A 14,465-nucleotide genomic window follows, 5' to 3' on the forward strand; every position below is an offset into this window, starting at 1 on the left:
AACCCCTAAATTATAGTGTCAGAATATTCAGTGTGAATACTATTGCTGTTCAAGTTATCTATTTACACATCCAGCTTTACAGTATATAATTATGCACCAGCAGTGCATACTCTGATTATCAGCAGTTGCCTATTTTCAGTTTTCATGAGAGCATAGTCAAGTGGTTAAAAGCATGAGTTGTAAACCAATTTTAGTTCAAATTTTAGCATATTGGGCAGCTTTAGGCAGACCACCATTTTTCAATCTTAATTCCGCATCTGTAATTTGTGGATAATACAGGCCTACATTCCATGGTTGTTGTAAGGATTACTGAGTGAAGTATGTGAAGCACTTTAAGCATTTAGAGAAAACACTATAATCACCACTAACTGCTCTTTTTACAGCCAAGAGGACCTTATTCTCATCAAAAAAATGATAGATATCTTTGAAGAATAGTTATTTTGTGCATATGGCAATTTACAGTTGGGAGTAGAGTCAGGGATTTTATGCCAGTACTGAGATTAATTGACCAAACTATTTTGAGTACCTCTGCAATTGCATGTGCCTACCTCCTTGAAATGTAGTGCCATAATGTTTGCCACCCTCCCTCACCCTCCTTATGTATTTATGCATGTATTTCTATTACAGAATAACTTTTTCAGCAGCATCTTTGTGACAGGATTCATTTTTTTTTTTTTTACTTTACCAGTGATCCTAAGTACATTCATAGCCATTTCTAACATGACAAATTCCCTATACCAAAATAATTTTGAAATATAAAATAGAATTTACAAAATCAAAGCTGAAAAATTGCAGATCTGTTTTTCCATGTGTATATGCCACAGAAACCTGCTAGCAGTCAGAACTTCCTTGCAATTAAACATGTGAAGCAACAAAAATGTGTATTTTTTGTATGCGACAGTGTACACAAAGATTTATATGCAATTTTCTACACTCATTTAAGTAATTTGTCATGTGTCAAGTGGCCCTTACTGAAATCGATGTGACTTCGGGCCAAATTAGAAGGTATTAATCCTGCATGCAGGCTTCAGGAAAGCCTTTACTTATGGCTATGTAATGTGAAAGCAGTGTAATGTTTAAAAGATTATCACCACATGTGCAGCCCAGTTATGCAGAGTATCTGTACACCAGCATCATCCCTGATGAGAATGTGCAACAATGATAGGTATATTATAGACGTGCAAATGCAGTAAAGATCTTTTAAATATCATACTCACTGTGCTCTGCATGTGGAGTTAATATTAGCTAAACTGGCCCTTCCAGGGAAATACATGTTTAGGATCCAGGTGTTTATGTATTTCCAACCTCCCATGAATCTGTTGCAGTGTTTACACTTACACCTTTACTGCTGTAAAGAAAAAGTGTCTTGACTCATTTCAGATTTAGATTGGCCTGTATAATACAATTTGAAATGTCTCTCATTTAAACTAACCTTCTGTTTTCTTTGTGTTCCCTTAAAAACAGATTGTTTTTCTTTTGTCATTTTGATTTCTTTTCTTTTTCCAGCAATCCGGCCTCTTAGCATGTCTTACAGTTTTGACTTGTCAGGTAAAAAGTGTTACAGCACCTGACGTGGTTATTGTGATAACTGTAAATCGTGTTCCATTCCATTTCTTTGTTTAATGTAAGAAAAACATCTGAAGGATGTTTTTCCAAATCCTAGTCTGCAGATTTTAAGATTAATTTAAATATCATCTGAGATACACACTAAAATCATTAGCATTTGTGTAAACATTTATTTAAAAAAATACTGTAGTTATAGAAGAGTGCAGAGCTAGTATAATATATTTGAGTAAATACCCATTACTCTGACTGGGCACCCAAAGGGAAGGAATAACTCCTCTATGAAGAAAGGTTGCGGCATTTGGGACTTTTAGTTTAGAGAAAAAGTGAGTAAGCGGTGACATGATAGACAAGTATAAAATTATGCATGGCATGGAATAAGTTTTTCAGAAAAGTTTTTCTGCCTCTCTAATAACACTAGTACATGTGGACATTCCATGAAGCTGAATCTTGAAAGATTCAGGACAGGTAAAAGAAAGTACTTTTTCATGCAGCACAAAGTTATATGGCACTCGCACCCATGGCAGGCAGTGATGGCCACTAACTTAGACAGCTTTAAAATAGAATTAGATACAGTCACGGAGGAAAGGGCTATCAAATGATGGCTCTTATCTGCCTCCACAGTTGGAGGCAATAATGCTTCTGGATACCAGTTGCTGGAAAAACAGGGTGGGAGAATCATCTTGTGCTCAAATCCTTCTTGCGGATTTACCACAAGCATCTGGTTGGCCACTGTGATAATGGGATGCTGGACTATATGGGCCATTGGCCTGATCTAGTAGACTCTTCTTGGGTTCTTATAAATTTATTCACAAACCGTTTATAGAAGATTGGTTCTGTTGGTTCACTGTACCAGTGCAATGCTCCACAACAGTGTTGGTCCAGAACTCCCTTCATACATGAGCCAATGACAGGCATGATCTTCTAACCATGATTAGCAGTGGCCTCTAGGCTCATGCAATTTTCCTCCACTTCCACATGTGAATTTTCCTTCCCTTTTATTTTCATATGGCAAGATCAGAGCTAGGTTTGAAGGAGTCCAGGAGAAAATCCCCTCCTAGGACCTCCCATATCACTTTGCATCAAGTAAGCTTAACAAGTAGCTTTGTCACTTCTTACCATGTTTTCTCAATGTGGCAGGTACACTGCAAAGTGAAGCACTTTCTGAGGGTATTGCCACCTGCCATTTTCATTTCCCAGAATACCTCTTGGCATCAGGTTCCAGAAGCATTCTGAGGAAAAGCAGATGGTGGGTGGATGCAGCCTTGGCAGCCACTTTGCAGCATGGACACCACTTTGGTAAAAAAAAATTAAAAAAAAAATTAACAAAGACAGTGAAAAGTTATTTCAGAGTCTAGCATTAGCCCTGAATGGCCTTCCTGGGGCCTATGAGTCCCAGCATTTACCTGACCATTGCAGGTGCTCACAGTGGGCCTGAACCATGATGTAGTGTAATAGCACATGTGTACTAGTATTTCATCTAACCATGGTAAGCACCAAATAAGAGTTTGCAACTATCATTAAAAGTAGCTTTCAGAACTCTGGGGAGAGCTAAGCAGGGCTAGCAAAGATTCTCGTGCAGGCATAACATTAGCCATGACTAGTTCTGAAAATCTAAGAGAGAGAGAATTCACATGGAATAGGGGAGGAGGAAGGGTGATAAAACGAGAACTTAGTATTCTTTTTTGAACTCATAACCTTATGAGGTTGTTTCAATAGATACAGTGGTACCTTGAGTTACAAACACTTCGGGTTACAGACTCCACTAACCCGGAAGTAGTACCTCAGGTTAAGAACTTTACCTCAGGATGAGAACAGAAATTGTGCACTGGCGGCACAGCAGCAGCAGGAGGCCCCATTAGCTAAAGTGGTACCACAGGTTAAGAACGGACCTCCAGAATGAATTAAGTTCGTAACCAGAGGTACCACTGTACTCTCTTTTTTCTATTACTAAAATTATATGTGCTACATTAAACAGGGTGACATCCAGTGATCTCTGCCTGCTTGCGCAACAATGCTTTGTGTTTCTCTTCTCCCCATTTCAGCCCCCCTGCATGCCCCCAAAATCTGCTCCAGAGGGGCTGCTGTGGGGAGGAATGGGGGGTGAAATCCTGTTGCACAAATGGACACCCACTTGTAATATGTTGGATCTGACCCATAACCTTTCACACTAATACATTAATATGCTGTAGATTTACTATTTAACATGTTACAGATTTTAACCATGCTTTGGATTTGAATATTATCTAAAGAGCTTTTGCTTTTCTGTTTCTGTTTAAAAAGTTTTATACAGGCAGGCATGTGCCTCACACAGAAATGTGATGTTGGTACTTTATCGTCTGAATTCTGAACCTTCCTCTGAGTTGTGCTTTTGGGGAGCAAATTGAGGAGTTTGTGGATAGAAGCGGGCTAGCACCTGATCAGCACAAGCTTCAGTTATGATGATTTTGGATTAAGGAAGAATAGGCTGTATTCAGGAGTTTTCTTTAACTGTGTTGCTGTATGTGTGTGTTTTATTCAATTGTTTAAAAATGGATATTTCCATTTGCTTCCATGTTAATTGGTGCTTTCATCATCATCAACTTCCCTGCTTGTTTTGTCTGATGATTTGATGTTTACAAATAGGGAATCCCTCAAAAAGGAGAGCAGTAGTCTTATTTGTATTATTTTTTACAATGTTTGTCCAAATAGTTTAAGTATAGTTTTTGTTTTTGAATTAGGCTCTGTTATTTTCATCACTATCATTATTAATCGCTTATGCCGGTGGTTTTCAACCTGTGTGCCATGGCAACCTGGGGTGCCTTGAATGATAATCAGGGGTGCCATGGGCAACACTGGTCTCTGTTTTTCTTTCCCTCCCTCCTACCTCTGATGCCCGCTCATGTTTCTGCCTCCCAAAGGCTTGCACAGCTGTTTGTTGTAGCAGCCCTGGCTACAATCTCTCCAGGCAAATGGTGCCTCTGGGGCTGGCCAGGGGGTGCTTCTCAGGCCCCTGTGGGGCAGTGAGAGGAGGCATCTCTCTTTGAGGCAGGAGGAGCAGCTCATAGACCAGTGATGGTAGCTGCAGCTGCCCAGAGGACTCCCAAGGAGACGGGAGAAGCTGATGAACACTCCACAAGGGGGGTGTTCAAAAAATGGTGAGTGGCTGCAGGAGCCATGGACCCAAAATGGTTGCACACCTCTGGTTTATGCAGTACCATTGCTATACGTGACACCTTAGAGTTTCATTTGTAAAGAACAGCCAAGTCTCTACCCACAAGGAGCTTACTGTCTTAAAACTGAGAGTAGGGGGCAAGAAAGGAAGGGAAGGAAATAAAGTGCAGAAGATTGGTAGAACTGGAGGAAGGGTTGTAACAGGAAACAAGGGCCTAAAGTCAGAGTGGACATGTGGATGAAGAAGCATTTTGAGATGGTCTGAGCAGCAGTAGAGGTCAGTGTTTTGAGTAAAGAGGACTGAGTAAATAAGGAGGCTGTAAGTAATGGAAGGTCTCATCTCTATCAAGAGCTGAAAAGAGTTGCAGCTGCTCTTCATAATCCTGTTGTTGAAGGTGACACCAAAGTGTGTCACTATCAGATAGACTCTTGGGAAGATCAAGGGCATGAAGATTAGTCTGCACATGCAGATGGAACAACGACCTTTGGTTTAAAAAGGCCCCTGTTTTATTTATACTTCCAACAGGTTGCCACAGAACCACAACTCTACATTAGTCCTTCAACAGTGGACAAGCCACTAGCCAAAAACATATGTGGCTGTGTAATTTTCACAGCCTGGTTATACTTCACAGCCTGGTTATACTGGTTATACTGATTTTTATTATGAAATCTCCCTTGTATAAATTGGAATGTTTTTTGGGGAGGAAGCACTATGGATAGGGAGTCAAATCTCATGGCCCATCAAACCTTCCATTAGAAGCCTGTTCCATGAGGCTGCCTTTGTCACCAGAAAGGGGAGGCGGTGCATGCTAGCCACCTTTTATTGAATTTGTGTGAACTAGTGAGTGGGTGCAACAGGAAGGAAAGTGAGTCCATCCAGTTCTCCCATCTGAGAGTTGTCTCCCACCCTGTAACCTCTACAGTTCCCTCAGGTTTCTGACATTTACCCTCCAGGAAGGTGTTGCTTTAAGCCTTTGCTGCCATACTTGGTTTCCTCCAGACCACCTGTTCCATCTCTTGGTGTGTGCCAATGTGTGTTAGACGAACATAGGGATGCCTATGGAGCCACTGACTTTAATCATAATATGTTACTACATTGGTCATGCTTGCTGTTCACATTTTCCTCGCCTCTTAAATTTCGACATTCCTTCTAATTGATATTTCTGGTCAGTTTTAGCAGCTGGCTAGACAGAAGTGTTGGGAGAGGAAGGTTTTTTGTTTGTTTCTGTTTTTAGCTTAAAAATGCTGCTTTCTTATTTTAAAGATGTGCATTTCAGTGGTTTTATGTAAAAGAGGGTGACAGGGAGTGTATTTCATATTATATGCAATTTTATTTATGTATGTATGTGAAGTGCTGCCCATTTTATTTTGGTTTGAATTCAGGTTCTAACTAGAAGATAGAAGAGCTGAGGTACAAGAAAGGGAGAGATGGATTTTTCCCCTAACCCAGCTATTCTTGGATTATCCGATCCCCCAAAATGTAACTGGAAATCCACTTCCATAGAGCTTGTAAATTAAATACTTTTTAAGTCTGAAGCTGAAGCAGTTATTCAATTGATCTTGAAATGGTTCAAATAAATTACTTGATGTTTCGACCAGCTGTGCAAAGAGGATTCAGTAATTAATAATTTAACAAAGATCCCACCAGGGAACTATTTTCAGAGGAAACGATAACTCTTATTCTCTGAACCCACTGTATACTAACAGGGAGGTTACAGAGGAAGCTGTTTATGGAAATTAAGAAGATTAGGAACAGATTCTTTAATATCAGTGCACAATTCCTGGTATTCAGCTACTTAATTGAATCAGGAATTTTATCTTTAAATGAAAAGGCCTGAACTAGGATTTCTCCTAAGAAAGTGGATTTGATCAAAGACATAATGTTAACTAAGAAATAGATGGTGCTCCCTACTTCTGCCCTGCTCACCGTCTAGTGCAGTTTATTGCAATTGAAAGAGGAGACTTCTAATTTCCTTGATAATCAATTACTTGGTCATCAAGGAGAATGACAAAAGAAACCAGGACAAAGGTTTTTATGACTAGGATTATGAACATAGTTATGCTAGGGAGACATGTCAAACATCATTTCCACAGATTAATTTGTGTGTTTTTTATTTTGCTTTTTATTTGTTTTCTTACTTGATGAACAAACACAGGCAATAAAATAACCAAAATAATAAAATGACAACATCAAGCAAAAAATGAAAAAAAAAATGAAAAAAACCATACAAAAAGCATACATACAACCATAAATCCATATGTTCTTATATACAGATTTATGTCACCCTATTCTTTAATCCCAATTCCTTTTCTTCTCTAATAGACTTCCGTCCTCCACAGATTAATTTGGTAAGGTGTAGAAGCTCTGGGCTACAACTATCCATAACACTTTCCTTTTCAAGAAGAAGGAATTCCAGCAGGTTTAGCTATAATGAAATCCTCTCTTCTAGAAGTGCTGGTGCCCTGTCCTCTTTTCCACCCAGCCACCCTACTGCTACTCCAGCATAGCCACACAGAGGACATCAGTTGTTTTTAATTTTGATTTTGATTAGCATCATCTGGAGTTACATTGATGTGGTTAATCATAAATCATGGTTTATTGAAACAAGTCAAATTCATAACCCTAGCTTTGAAGTTGTCCTTTTCAAGTTATAACTAGCAACATGTTTAAGTATGGACTAGCCACACAATCATTCCTATCTAAGGGCTCATCCACAATTCCTTTTGTGCCACATTTCTAGGCACAGGTCAGCACTTTAAAGCTCTGTGTCCAAACCTGCATTTTACCACTGAATCGGGGCAAACAACAATAGGTTTTCTGCACACATAGCGCTTTAAAGTCCAGAGCTGTGCCTGGAAGAGGAAGTCTGGATAATCCCTAAGTCACCTTGTGACTTATTTTTATTTTTCTGTCATCTCCAGATTGTACCCATATCTAGGCAAACAGCATATTAAAAATCCTAAGCATCTGTTCTAATTGTCTTTTCCAATGAAAGCTGCTCTTGAACACAAACAGCATATGGGTACATGATTGCTCATGTTCATATATAATTTATGTTCTCTTTGATTCATTTGGTAAGCACAGTAATCTGTACCTAGAAAGAAAAGGTGAATTCCATTTTGGTTTTGTATTATCTTGCTTTACACATTAGTAGTAGACACTGATACAAAATGTCATAGCATTAAGGCTCTTGCATACCTATCTAGGAATAAGCCCCAGTGAAAACAAATGGACTTACTTTTGAGAAGATATGTATAGGATTGCACTATAAAAAGATCCAACTCAGCCGTTTTCCAAAAAGGATTGCATCCTGTGATATTTGATAGCTATTTTTCCATCTTGGCAAGATGAGAAATGTCTATTTTGCAGCCAGGCTACTGCTTGTCTTGGAATTGCTAACAGTGGAAGTAACTGCTATTGCTTCCCATTTGTCTGACTAAATTAATCTGCATTGAATTAATTAATTATCATTTCAGAGTTTATACTGACAAAAAACAGCCTTTAAAAGACCTGTATTTACAGTAATTTTGTGGTGTGTGAGAGATCTAATAGCTAGCTGTATTTTTTGCTGTAAATTTAAGTTAGTTGCCCTTTACCGTCTGTTTGAATTATTTTCAGTCTGAATATTGGTTATAAGCAGTTGCTTCCAATATTTTATTCTATTTTTCACTGGTCTGAAGACATTGTGGCCTTGATTCTCTTGAGATAACTAAAAGCTGGGAAACGGTAGGGATATATATCAAATGACAGAGGGATACCAGTGTCTGTTGCAGCAAAAACAATAGAGTGTTTTGTGGCACCTTAAATACTTAACAAATTCATTTTGATGTTTGTTTGTTTGATGCTCTTTGTCGGAAGCTCTCTGGGCAGTTCACAGCATTAAAATACAAAATAAAAACACAAAACACATAATAAAAACAAGAACAAGAACAAAACTAACCCATAGCAATCCCCCATAAACTTCCATAGACTAGTCCTCTTCATCAAATGTTACCTGCAGTTGTGTCTGTATGTTTATCTATACACACACACACACACACGTATGCGCACACATACGGTACATACACACATTTGGCAGGGAAGAGGAATGTAAAGAGTGAAGTTGAAGGAAAGCAAAGGATGGTGGAAATAGCATAACTATCACAGTCTGCACTTACCTGCATATCATTTTCCTTGCACTTCACTGTTTAGAATCCTCCTCCCTTAGCTCCCTTTGTACATCTGTTGGCTGTTGTCCACAAAAATGTGTTAGGTGCCACAAGACTCCTGGTTTTTTAAAATCTATATCTTAAGTGGTAATAGAATTATTTAAAGGTAAAAAACAAATGTTTTTTCCCAACTACATATCAGTTGGAAAATACTTACAAGTGTGACCAAAAAATAGTCTGGTAAAATGCATTTCAAGCTATCCTTGAGCTTTATTCTTTTCTTTTAGTTATATTTTCTGTTTGCGTGTATGTTTCCTTGTGAATTTCCTTTGGGTTCTGCAAGGTGTAAGTAGCTGGCTGCTGATATGCTAAAACTATTTTTAGCAATATTGGATGGATGATTTGTTTATCCACAGAATCATAGAATTGGACAGGACCATGAGGGTCATATAATCCAACCCCCTCACAGGAATCTTTTGCCCAACATTGGGCTGAGACCCACAACCCTGGAATTAAGAGTCTTGGGCTCTACTGACAGATGTACCTTTCTGCACAACTGGGGGTGGGGAACTGCTTTGTAGTCTAGTAGAGGTACAGGAGGGTTCACATGGGCAAAAGTGCTCCCCAAGTTTTAACATTTTATTGGTTTTATTTAACTTTGAGCAAAGGGTTATCTGCTAGAAACACAAATAAGTTTATAATTTGAATGAGATCAGGTTTTTGAAAGTACATTTGTGAAAGTCACATGCTTCCCTTCCTCCTCAGATCCACTAATGCTTTTCTGTCGCATCACATCCACATTGCACTCCAGTGTCTGTATCTTTATAGAAAAAAGAGATAAATTTCACAGTTGTGAAACTTCGGTATTAATTGCGCTGTGAGAAACAAGTATAAGTGGAGTTTACTTTTCTACTGTGCCACCACAATAATTTTTCTCTTTCCCCCCTAGATGTATCAACACCAGAGGCCTCCAAAAATCTTTCAGAAAGCTGTCAGAATGGCAGCTTCTCATCAGAAGCAAAGGTGAATGGCATCGGTGCTACTAAGTTGACAGTACAACGGAAGAGACTTTTGAAAGCTCCCACTTTGGCTGAACTGGATAGCTCAGATTCAGAGGTAAGGTGCTGGTTAGTCTGAACCTCTTTTCAGGATTTACATTTTTGTTGATTAATTTCTATTTTGTCAGAATTTTTTGTTCAGGGTATTATATATTTGTTTTTTGATTAATTTTAAATCTTACCTTAAGCCAGAAAAGGTTTTCAGAGCAATTACAGATCAATACAAGCAAGTTCCTGCCCCCAGGCTTAAAATCTAAAAAGACACGACACAAAAAGGAAAAGGACTAAGGGAGAAGGAAATAAGCAAACTTAGGTTTATGTTACAAGTTACTCTAATAATCATTGGGGGGGCGGTGTAGAAGAAGTTAAAGAAGAGGCAGAGCCAAAGTTATTGGTCTCTCAGTTCTGCCAATGAACTGGTCTATATCCCTTCTCTTCCCTTCTGCCTTGTGGAATGGCCGCTGTCAGACGATGATCATATGGAGGTGTCTGGCTTCTCAGCAAAGCTGGTGGCCCTGCATCCCTTGAAGGTTGGTGGCTCAGGAACTAGAGTGGAGACGAGAGAGACTTTGGGCTGTGCAAGATCTTTCAATAAGTTGCATGTGATTCCTGTGCCCAGCACTGCACATTCTTTAAACTCCTGAGTGAAGAGGAGGCACTGCAGTATTTGCCTGTCCATGTTTGGTTTCTTTGGGAGTGCTGGCATGGTTTTGTCTGATTGTTCTAGTCCCAGGGAACTTTATGGCCCTTCCAAATTCTGGAAGCTCAGGCTGAATAACAGCACATAGCATTTCTTGTAGAATAACAGTTTCTGTCATAGACTGTCACAAGTCTATCAGAGTTCAACCTTCTTTTTGCTTTTGTCTGTATTCAGTAATAGCTTACAGTTGGGTTATAGTGCTGCATTCACTCCCCTAAATAAAACAAGTAATGAATCAGTCTTGACAAAATGTGAGGTTTTCCACATTTTCTTTTAAGATTAACAACCCAGTTCTAAAATTTAGTGAACAAAACCTAAGTAGGTTTCCGTGAACCTTTGCTAGGACTCAAGGTCAAAGCAATACTTGAACAGGCGACTTAAGGGATGTTCTGTGGGGATTCAGTTTGTTTGGCTAACAAGGCAATTGCAAGGAGACACGCCATCAAGCAGGTAAACTTCCATGCACCAGTCAGCCAGGTAGCATTCCTGATGCCTATAAAAATTTCCAGGTCAGGCATGCTTGTAACAGAAGCATTCACCTCTTTCTCACCCCACCCTCAGCTACTGAGGAGTTGGAACAGACAAACTTACAATACCAGAATTTTTTTATTATAAAATGCATTGTGATAAAAATCATCAAGGTTTTAACGCTGTTTATAATGCTAACAAGTGTCTCAATTAAAGTTAACTCTTATTTCACTTAAACAGAAACTGAATTAATTACAGCTCTCTCCTCTAAAGTCCTGACATAGAAGTCTTGATTACAGATGGATAGATAGTTCAAATTTGGTTTATGCCAATTTCACTTTTAAAAAATAAAAAGTCTGTTTCAGCCCTTAGGGACAATCATGTCATCCCCACCCCCTGCCATATAATTTTCTTCAGTGACGACACATAATCACAAACTATTGTTCCAGGGGCCTTTGCAGCTCCATTTTTAATCCATGCAACAGGAGCTGTACTTTGTAGCTGCTCAGAATGGCTTGTACCTTTTTTTAAAAAGTTAAAAATGAAGCTCTTGAACCACCTTGTAGTATTTGTTGTGGATCTGGATTCCAAAGAGAACCACGTTATGACCTGCACAGAAATCTTTGTTTGTGTATCAAGTGAGTTTGCTTTGGAATATGGACGTGCAAATTTCCACCATGCCATATCATGATTTGTTGATAAAGGACTTAAACAATAGCAGCAATCAGTGAAAGGGCTTGAGTGTAATTTCTGAGCTACAGCTTATTTAACTTGAAATTCCATTTTTGAAAGAAGATGCCATAAAAGAAAAATGTGAAGCTCCTGTTACTGGCCGGGGACAGTGATTTATTCAATGCTTATAGCCAGGAGAATACAGCTTGGATTGTATATAATGTAAATACGACCTTAGGTTGAATTTCATGTTATAATAAATTGAAAGTAAATTACCAATACAATTTAAAGAAATAGGAAAAATGCTATATTGAGTAGAAATACCAGCTAAGTAATCATGTTATACTTTATAAGTATGTAAGCTGCAAACTCTATTCTAAATTCAAATGAATAAAAGTAATATTTGTTGAGTATATACATAAGAAAATTTATGGAAACAGAGCAAAGAGGTACATGAGCAAAGGTGTTGGGGGGGGGACAACCACAAGATTTTGTAATCTGTTGTCTTCTAGCAATATTTTTATTAATGTGATCCAATGTTTATATATACTAGTGTTTTTCAGTACCTTGTGTTGATAAAAACTCTGATCATGGCACATGAAAAGTTTGCTAATAACTAGAAAGTAGAAATGCTAAAGCATTTCTTTTAATTGGAACTTGTTAAATAAAGTATTGCAGATGTTGTCTGCTTTTTAAAGTGGAAGCAATTGATCAACAAGAACATCAAAAGGACCTATTTTCTTTTTTCTAGGAGGAGTATGTACAGAAATCACCCAGCAGCAGTAGTATTTCTCCCTCCCAAATGGAAGATACATTTCCAGAGACCATATCTGGGAAAAAGGGTAAGAATCCAACCTTTGAAAAAGTGTGCAGTACAGTAGGAACTTCTAGGAGCAGATGACCCAATTCACTAAGTTAAAGGAAACTTACACAGCAACATGGGTCTATCTTAGACATATCTCATAAGGAGAGCAGGAAACCAGTTGTAGAAAATTCTTTTAAGTTGAATTAATTTGGTAATGATTTGTAATAATTTGTAAAATAAATAACAATAATTGGCAAAAAAAGGAAAGTCCTGGTGTCCAGGGAGTCTGATCTGGAACAGTCTAAAGGAAAATGCAGGTGTGATACTTCAGGATCTATTGACAACCTTTGCTGTGCCGTTGGGGGTGGCGACGAGATCATACTGGCCTATCACTTATCAAACCTTTATTAGGCATTATGCAGGTAAAACCATAAAAGGAAAATAACATATAAAAGCCTTGAGATATATATAAAAAAGGCAGGAGTTGGCTACATACAAATATAAATATATACATATAGAATCAGTGGTTTTCCTTGTTAACCTGCTCCTTGGAGGACTGCTGCCAAAAACTCGGCTACCCCCGCCGTTACCCTTTGGTCAGCGTCGGATAGGTAGAGTCCCACACATTCAGCTTGCTGGGGTTCCAGACCACCCGAAAGGGGGGACAGCACGCGTTGACGGAGCGTACTGTACAATGGGCAATGAAAGAGGATATGCTCTACAGTGTCCGGGACATTCATAGAACATCTGCAGAATCTCTTACTTCTGGGAATGTTTTGATATCTTCCCCAGACAAATGCTGAGGGAAAAACATTCAAACGGGCCAGCATAAAAGCCCTACGTTGGGCTGGGATTATTAATTTAGAGACGTAATTGGCTCTGCAATCTAAGATATTTAAATCGTAGAAACTGGGGGAGCAAATTTTGTTTACAGCTGCCATAATATTTTGTCTCTCGACATCCTTTAGTCTAGTTAGGATATTATGGAGAATATATTGCTCATTAGAATTGTACAGGAGCTCCAGCTCGATGCCTAAAGATTCATTTTTTTTTTCAAGGTGCTATTTTGAATGTATTCTGAATGTTCTTACGTGATGCCAATAAAGGTTACTTGATTTGACTTGACAACCTTTGCATCAACCTTTAAGTCTTGAACATCTGAAATCCTCATGGCCTCCTGTGATTCTATAGATTTGTACCGGCCATATGAGGAGTGTTTGAGCAACACACTTGTGTATCACCTCTATCAAAACAGCGTAAGAGTGATGCCTGCGGAGAGGGGAGGATTATGCTTTTGTAATTCCATGGTCTTTTTAAAAAAAAGCTCTTCACACTTTCAGATGAGGTTGTGATTACTAGGGAGCAATGCCGAATATTTCTACTCAGTTGTAGAATCCTGCTGTAGCAAAATCCACTGGTAGTCATGTGAATCTGTAGGGATGGGGTATAACGAAGCAAGAAATCATTTTAGCCATATTAGAAAATGCAGCTAACAGTCTGTACAATTGTACATATGTTAATTATTTGAAGTTGTATCTTTATAGCAACCACCGATGTAGTGAAGAAATGTTGCAATGTAGTGGTTTAGATGTGGATTGAGTAAGGGAGTTAAATCATTAGGTCAGCTAAGCTCCTGAATTGTTGGGGAAATAGTTTAGCCTCACTCTGGGTTGATTTCACACAAAGGTATGTGGTTTATAAAGAAACCTTAGCTCACATTTTTGTTATCTTCCTGTAAAGGTGTTAAAATAAATATAGAAGAATTTTATTAGATTTTGGCTTGGAAGCTGACTTGGAATCATTTTTATAAATTTACCACCATAATAAATACACTGAAAATTGTGTTCAACACTTGATGCAGTTCCACTTATTAAAGCATCACCACAGTCTGAGTAGA

At 38.5% G+C, this 14,465-nt stretch overlaps 1 protein-coding gene across 6 annotated transcripts in view; it reads left to right on the top strand.

Moving 5' to 3' along the window:
- SPIRE1 (spire type actin nucleation factor 1) overlaps positions 1-14,465 on the top strand; it is an 84,009-nt gene that overhangs the window by 52,502 nt on the left and 17,042 nt on the right. For 3 of the 6 annotated variants that reach the window (XM_079982922.1, XM_079982926.1, XM_079982924.1), the window contains exons 9-11: positions 1,507-1,548; positions 9,815-9,981; positions 12,515-12,605. In XM_079982922.1, the coding sequence (XP_079839048.1) occupies positions 1,507-1,548; positions 9,815-9,981; positions 12,515-12,605 (300 nt within the window). The remainder of the gene's footprint in view (positions 1-1,506; positions 1,549-9,814; positions 9,982-12,514; positions 12,606-14,465) is intronic. The other 3 variants (XM_079982923.1, XM_079982927.1, XM_079982925.1) reach the window with 1 other exon arrangement.

This window comes from Podarcis cretensis (genome assembly GCF_951804945.1).
Source record: "Podarcis cretensis genome assembly, chromosome: 7".
Classification (NCBI taxonomy): Eukaryota; Metazoa; Chordata; class Lepidosauria; order Squamata; family Lacertidae; genus Podarcis; species Podarcis cretensis.